The following is an 8,383-nucleotide window of genomic DNA, read 5'->3' on the forward strand; positions in this document are numbered from 1 at the left end:
CTGGCCATTTGGTGTCACACAGGTGACACATACATGACTCAGGTGTGACACACAGGTAACACAGGTGTCACAAATGACACAAATGACACTCAGGTGACACTGAGGTGACACACAGGTGACACTCACCTTGTTGGTCAGGTACCTCTTGCTGCCCACTTGGTGTCACACAGGTGTGACAGGAGTGGCACCCAGGTGACACATACGTTACACAGGTAACACAGGTGACACATATATGACTCGGGGATGACTCAGGTGACACTCAGGTGACACAGGTGACACACAGGTGACACTCACCTTGTTGGTCAGGTACCTCTTGCTGCCCACAGCTGGGGTTTGGTGTCACACAGGTGTGACAGGGGTGGCACAGGTGACACATACATTACTCAGGTAACACATACGTTACACAGGTGACACAGGTGACACTCAGGTGACACTCACCTTGTTGGTCAGGTACCTCTTGCTGCCCGTTTGGTGTCACACAGGTGACACACACACAACTCAGGTAACACAGGTGACACATTGCATACACTCAGGTGACACTCAGGTGACACTCAGGTGACACACAGGTGACCCAGGTGACACTCACCTTGTTGGTCAGGTGCCTCTTGCTGGCCACGGCCGGCAGCCTCAGCACTCTGCCCAGCGCTGTGCTCACTGCCAGCTCGGCCGGCAGCCATCGGTGTCACACAGGTGACACACTGAACACACTCAGGAGACACAGGTGACACAGGTGACACTCACCTTGTTGGTCAGGTACCTCTTGCTGCCCACTTGGTGTCACACAGGTGACACATACATGACTCAGGTGTGACACACAGGTAACACAGGTGTGACAAATGACACAGATGACACCCAGGTGACACTCAGGTGACACTCAGGTGACTCAGGTGACACTCACCTTGTTGGTCAGGTACCTCTTGCTGCCCATTTGGTGTCACACAGGTGACACATACATTATTCAGGTGACACACAGGTAACACAGGTGACACAGGTGTGACATACAGGTGACTCAGGTGACACTCAGGTGACACTCAGGTGACAATAACGATTCACCTTGTTGGTCAGGTACCTCTTGCTGGCCATTTGGTGTCACACAGGTGACACATACATGACTCAGGTGACACACAGGTAACACAGGTGACACAGGTGTGACATACAGGTAACACAGGTGACACAAATGACACAAATGACACACAGGTGACACAGGTGACACTCACCTTGTTGGTCAGGTACCTCTTGCTGGCCACAGCTGAGAGTTTGGTGTCACACAGGTGACACATACATGACTCAGGTAACACAGGTGACACATATATGACTCGGGGATGACTCAGGTGACACAGGTGACACTCAGGTGACACAGGTGACACCCAGGTGACACTCACCTTGTTGGTCAGGTACCTCTTGCTGCCCATTTGGTGTCACACAGGTGACACATACATTACACAGGTGACACAGGTGACACATATATGACTCGGGGATGACACAGGTGACACAGGTGACACTCAGGTGACACTGAGGTGACCCAGGTGACACTCACCTTGTTGGTCAGGTACCTCTTGCTGGCCACGGCCGGCAGCCTCAGCACTCTGCCCAGCGCTGTGCTCACTGCCAGCTCGGCCGGCAGCCATCGGTGTCACACAGGTGACACATTGAGCACACACAGGTGACACAGGTGACACTCAGGTGACACAAATGACACAGGTGACACTCAGGTGACACTCACCTTGTTGGTCAGGTACCTCTTGCTGGCCACGGCCGGCAGCCTCAGCACTCTGCCCAGCGCGGCGCTCACTGCCAGCTCGGCCGGCAGCCATCGGTGTCACACAGGTGACACATTGAACACACACAGGTGACACAGGTGACACACAGGTGACACCCACCTTGTTGGTCAGGTACCTCTTGCTGGCCACGGCCGGCAGCCTCAGCACTCTGCCCAGCGCCGTGGTCACTGCCAGCTCGGCCGGCAGGCTCAGCGGGCGCCGCGGGAGGGGACAGAGGGACACGCGGAACTCCTGGGGACACCAAAAAATTTGGGGAGGGTCACCCAAAAATTTGGGATCCCAAAATTCGGGGAAGTCAGATTTGGGGCTCCCCAAAAAAATTTGGGGGTTCAGAATTCAGGGAGGTGAAATTTTGGGGAATTAAATTGAAATTAAATTGGAATTAAATTGAAATTAAATTAAATTATGGGATAAATAAAAGAGGGAATCCCAAAATTTGGGGTGGGAGGTCTCGATTTGGGGAGGGGTCCCCAAAAAATCTGTGAGTCCCCAAAAAAATCTGGGGGGTTGGAAATTCAGGGAGGTGAAATTTTGGGGAATTAAATTGAAATTAAATTAAATTCAATTAAATTACAGGATAAATGAAAGAGGGAAACCCAAAATTTAGGGTGGGAGGTCTCGATTTGGGGAGGGGTCCCCAAAAAATCTGTGTGTCCCCCAGAAAAAATTTGGGGTCCCAAAATTCGGGGAGGTCAGACTTGGGGCTCCCAAAAAAATTTGGGGGGTTGGAAATTCAGGGAGGTGAAATTTTGAGGAATTAAATTGAAATTAAATTCAATTCAATTAAATTACAGGATAAATAAAAGAGGGAATCCCAAAATTTGGGGTGGGAGGTCTCAATTTGGGGGAGATCCCAAAATCTGGGGATCCCCAAAAAAATTTGGGGTTCCCAAAACTGGGTGAGTTCCAAATTTTGGGGGATTTAAAATTGAATTAATAAATTAAATAATGGAGAAAATGGGGGGAAAAGTCTGAGGGATCCTGAAATTTTGGGGAAGGTCAAATTTGGGGGTTCCCAAAAAATTTTGGGGTCCCAAAATTTGGGGAGTTCCAAAATTTGGGGGGATTTAAATGAAAGGGGAAACAAATAGGGTGGAAAAATGGGGGAGGAAGTCCCAAAATTTGGGTCAGTTTTTAGGGTTTCTCCCCAATTTTGGGTAATTTTTGGGCTCTATTTTTAGGATTTCCCTCCAAATTTGGGGTAATTTTTTGAAGGGTTTCTCCCCCAAATTTTGGGGTGATTTTTTGATGGGTTTTCCCCAAATCTGGGGTGATTTTTAGGTTTTCCTCCCCAATTTTTGGGTATTTTTGGAAGGGTTTTCCCCCAGTTTTGAGGTCATTTTTTGAAGCGTTTTCCCCCAAATTTTGGGATAATTTTTAGGGTTTCCCTCCCAAATTTGGGATGATTTTTGGAAGGGTTTTCCCCGAATTTTGGGGCAATTTTTGGAAGGGTTTTCCCCCCAAATTTGGGATAATATTTAGGGTTTTCCCCCAAATTTTGGGATAATTTTTGGGGTTTCTCCAAATTTGGGGTCATTTTTGAAGGGTTTTCCCCCAAATTTGAAGTTAATTTTTAGGGTTTCTCCCCCAAATTTGGGGTGATTTTTTGATGGGTTTTCCCCCAAATTTGGGGTGATTTTGGGGTCCCTTTTTATGGTTTTCCCCCCAATTTTGACATCAGTTTTTAGGGTTTCCCCCCAAATTTGGGGTGATTTTTGGAAAGGTTTTCCCCCAAATTTTGTGGTCCATTTTTGGGGTTTTCCTCCCCAAATTTGGGGTGATTTTTGGAAGGGTTTTCCCCCAAATTTGGGATAATTTTATGGTCCCTTTTTATGGTTTTCCCCCCAATTTTGACGTCAGTTTTTAGGAGTTTTTCCCCCAAATTTGGGGTCATTTTTAGGGTTTCCTCCCCAGTTTTGGGGTCATTTTTTGAAGCGTTTTCCCCCAAATTTGGGGTCATTTTTGAAGGTTTTTCTCCCAAATTTGGGGTAATTTTTTGAAGTGTTTTCCCCGAATTTTGGGGTAATTTTTGGAAGGGTTTTCCCCCAAATTTGGGATAATATTTAGGGTTTTCCCCCAAATTTTGGGATAATTTTTAGGGTTTCTCCAAATCTGGGGTCATTTTTGAAGGTTTTTCCCCCAAATTTGGGGTGATTTTTTTGGGGTTTTCCCCCAAATTTGAAGTTAATCTTTAGGGTTTTCCCCCAAATTTTGGGGTAATTTTTTCATGGATTTTCCCCAAATTTTGGGGTAATTTTTTGGGGATTTTCCCCCAAATTTTGGGGTAATTTTTTGGGGGTTTTTCCCCAAATTTGGGGCAATTTTTGGGGTCCCTTTTTATGGTTTCCCCCCCAGTTTTTTGGGGTTTCCCTCCCAAATTTGGGATATTTTTTTGGGTTTTTTCCCCCAAATTTGGGGCAATTTTTAAGGTTTCTCCCCCAAATTTTGGGATAATTTTTTGGGGTTTTTTCCCTAAAATTTGGGGTGATTTTGGGGTTTCCTCTCACCTTCTGGGGCATCTTGCCCAACACCCACTCCAGCTCCAGGTTGACAGGGGTTGGGAGTCCCTGGTGAGATCCTCCCTCGGGCACTGGAGAGGCCAAGTCATCCACCAGCACGATCTGGGGGGAAAAAAACCCCAAAAATCAGCCCAAAATCAGCCCAAAATCAGCCCAAAACATTCACAGAATTATCCTAAAAATCAGCAGCAAAATATCTGAAAAACAAACCAAAAATCAGCCCAAAATCAGCCCAAAATCAAACCAAAATACCCCAAAATCAGCCTAAATCAACCCAAAAATATCCCAAAATCTGCCCAAAATCACCCCAAAATCTGCCCAAAATCATCCCAAACACTCTCAGAATTATCCTAAAAATCAGCACCAAAATATCCCAAAAACAAACCAAAAATCCCTGAAAATTGGCAGAAAAATCAGCCCAAAATCAGCCCAAAATCAGCCCAAAATCAACCCAAAATACTGACAGAATTATCCTAAAATCAGCAGCAAAATATCTGAATAACAAATCAAAAAACAGCCAAAAATCAGCCCAAAATCTGCCCAAAATCAACCCAAAACCAACCCAGAATTATCCTAAAAATCAGCAGCAAAATATTTTAAAAATAAACCAAAAAACAGCCCAAAATCAGCCCAAAATTAGCCCAAAATCAGCCCAAAACAAGCCCAAAACACTCTCAGAATTATCCTAAAAATCAGCAGCAAAATATCTGAATAACAAATCAAAAATCGCCAAAAATCAGCCCAAAATCAGCCCAAAATCAACCCAAAACCAACCCCAAATCAACCCAGAATTATCCTAAAAATCAGCAGCAAAATATTTGAAAAATAAACCAAAAAACAGCCAAAAATCAACCCAAAATCAGCAGCAAAATCTGCCCAAAATCACCCCAAAATCAGCCCAAAACACTCACAAAATTACCCTAAAAATCGACACCAAAGTCACCCCAAAATAACCCCAAAACCACCCCAAAATCAGCCCCAAACACTAGCAAAATTATCCAAAAAATCAGCACCAAAATACCCCAAAATCACACCAAAAATCAGGCCAAAATCAACCCAAAATCAGCCCAGAATTATCCTAAAAATCAGCACCAAGATGCCCCAAAAACATACCCAGGATCCCCTGAAAAAGTCACAAAATTGCCCGAAAAATCAGCCTCAAAAAACCCCAAAATCGCCACCAAAAAACCCCAAAACACCCACAAAATGACTGCAAAAATCAGCACCAAAATCACCCCAAAAACCACTCATGATCATCCCAAGAAACACTCAAAATCACCCCAAAAACACCCAGAAACACCCACAAAATTACTCTAAAAATCAGCACCAAAATCACCCCAAAAACATCCCAAAAAAACCCAAAAATCACCTGAAAATGACCTGAAAATCACCCCAAAAAACCCTGAAAATCAGCACGAAAATCAGCACAAAAATCAACCCAAAATCACCCCAAAACCACCCCAAAATTACCCTAAAAATCAGCCCAAAATACCCCAAAATCAGCGCCAAAATCCCACAAAATTACCACAAAAATCAACCCAAAATCAACCAAAACCACCCCAAAATCAGCCCCAAAAATCAGCCCCAAAATCAGCCCAAAATCAAACCAAAATCACCCCAAAATCAGCCCAAAATCAACCCCAAAATCAGCCCAAAATCAGCCAAAAATCAGCCGAAAATCAACCCAAAATCAACCCAAAACACTCACAGAATTATCCTAAAAATCAGCACCAAAATACCCGAAAAACAAACCAAAAAACAGCCAAAAATCAGCCCAAAATCAACCCAAAATCAACCCAAAATCAACCCCAAACACTCACAGAATTATCCTAAAAATCAGCCCAAAATCACCCCAAAATCCCTGAAAATCAGCCCAAAAATCAGCCCAAAATCAGCCCAAAATCAGCCCAAAATCAGCCCCAAACACTCACAGGATTATCCTAAAAATCAGCAGCAAAATACCCCAAAATTAGCCCAAAATCTGCCCAAAATCAATCCAAAATCAACCCAAAACACTCACAGAATTACCACAAAAATCAGCACCAAAATCACCCCAAAATCAACCCAAAAATCCCTGAAAATCGGCAGAAAAATCACCAAAAATCAGCCCAAAATCAACCTAAAATCAGCCCAAAATCAACACCAAAATCAGCCCAAAATCAACCCAAAATCAGCCCAAAATCAGCCCCAAACACTCACAGAGTTGCCACAAAAATCAGCACCAAAATCACCCAAAAATCACAGAAAATCGGCACAAAAATCAGCCAAAATCAGCCCAAAATCAACCCAAAACACTCACAGAATTGCCATAAAAATCAGCACCAAAATCAGCCCAAAATCAGCCCCAAATCAACCCAAAATCATCCCCAAACACTCACAAAATTATCAAAAAAATCGGCACAAAACCACCCCAAAAAACCCTGAAAATCAGCCCAAAATCAGCCCAAAACACTCACAGAATTATCCTAAAAATCAGCACCAAAATCACCCAAAAATCCCTGAAAATCAGCCCAAAAATCAGCCCAAAATCATCCCAAAATCAACCCAAAATCATCCCCAAACACTCACAGAATTACCACAAAAATCAGCACCAAAATACCCCAAAACAAACCAAAAATCAGCCCAAAATCAGCCCCAAATCAGCCCAAAATCAACCAAAAATCAACCAAAAATCAACCCCAAAATCATCCCAAAATTGGCCCAAAAGCACCCCAAAAATCAACCCAAAATCAACCCAAAATCATCCCCAAACACTCACAGAATTGCCACAAAAATCAGCACCAAAATCACCCAAAAACAAACCAAAAATCACCCCAAAAATCCACAAAATTACCACCAAAATCAGAACCAAAACAAAAATCACCCAAAAATCACTCACCAAAAACCCACAAAATCACCCCAAAATTACCCACAGAAAACACCCCAAAATCACCCCAAAAATCCCCACAAAAATAACCCAAAATCATCCCAAAACTCAGAACCAAAATAACCCAAAATCATCCCAAAAATAACCCAAAATCATCCCAAAAATCCCCACAAAAACCTACAAAATTACCCCAAAAATCAGAACCAATCTCCCTAAAATGACCCAAAATCACCTCCAGGATCCCAAAAATCCCCAAAAAACACCCAGAAAAATCACCCAGAGAGACCCAAAGCCACCCGAGGGATCCTCAGTGTCCCCAATGTCCCCATTAATGTCCCCAATGTCCCCAACTGTCGCCAACATCCCCAAATCCACAATGTCCCCAATGTCCCCAATGTCGCCAACATTCCCGATGTCCCCATTAATGTCCCCAAAGTCCCCAAATGTCCCCACTGTCCCAAAATCCCGTTTCCCCAATGTCCCCAATGTCCCCAATGTCCCCAATGATGTCCCCAATGTCCCCAATGTCCCCAATGTCCCCAATGTCCCCAACATCCCCAATGTCCCCAATGTCCCCAATGTCACCAACATCCCCAATGTCCCCAATGTCCCCAATGATGTCCCCAATGTCCCCAATGTCACCAACATCCCCAATGTCCCCAACATCCCCAACATCCCCAAATGTCCCCAATATCCCCAAATGTCCCCAGTGTCCCCAGTGTCCCCAATGTCCCCAACATCCCCACCATCCCCAATGTCCCCATTAATGTCCCCGCTGTCCCCAGGCTCTCACCTTGCCGTCCCCTGTCACTGTCCCCACCACACTCAGGGGACATCTCTCTCTCTCAGCCAGTCGCCTGAGCAGCGCCAGCGCCGCCGGCCGGACCAGCAGCGCGTTGGACTCCTGGTACTCTGCGCCCCACAGCTCCAGGACACTCAGCGTCGGGTCACCCAGCTGTCCCCAAATGTCACCAAGGTCACCAAAGGGTCACCAAGGCCATCATGGTCATTGGTGACAATGGGGGAGAAAAAGTATTGGGGTAAATGGGGACATTGGGGACACTGGGGACAAAGGACACTGCTGGTACTCTGCGCCCCACAGCTCCAGGACACTCAGCGTCGGGTCACCCAGCTGTCACCAGTGTCACCAAGGTCACCAAAGTGTCATCACAGCCATTGGTGATAATGGGGGAGAAAAGGCATTGGGGTAAATGGGG

At 45.1% G+C, this 8,383-nt stretch overlaps 1 protein-coding gene across 1 annotated transcript in view; it reads right to left on the reverse strand.

Moving 5' to 3' along the window:
* Positions 1 to 8,157, reverse strand: part of LOC146423101 (phosphoribosylformylglycinamidine synthase-like) — a gene marked incomplete at its 3' end in the record, with an annotated part of 33,926 nt that extends 25,769 nt beyond the window's left edge. The window contains exons 1-3 of the mRNA XM_085045071.1: positions 7,960 to 8,157; positions 4,289 to 4,402; positions 1,881 to 2,012 (exon numbers count right to left, since the gene is read on the reverse strand). Coding sequence (XP_084901197.1) covers positions 1,881 to 2,012; positions 4,289 to 4,300 — 144 coding nt within the window. The remainder of the gene's footprint in view (positions 1 to 1,880; positions 2,013 to 4,288; positions 4,403 to 7,959) is intronic.
* Between the last annotated feature and the right edge of the window lie 226 nt (positions 8,158 to 8,383).

The sequence above is a fragment of the Lichenostomus cassidix genome, unplaced genomic scaffold (assembly GCF_008360975.1).
Source record: "Lichenostomus cassidix isolate B80296 unplaced genomic scaffold, HeHo_3.0 HiC_scaffold_34, whole genome shotgun sequence".
Lineage (NCBI taxonomy): Eukaryota > Metazoa > Chordata > Aves > Passeriformes > Meliphagidae > Lichenostomus > Lichenostomus cassidix.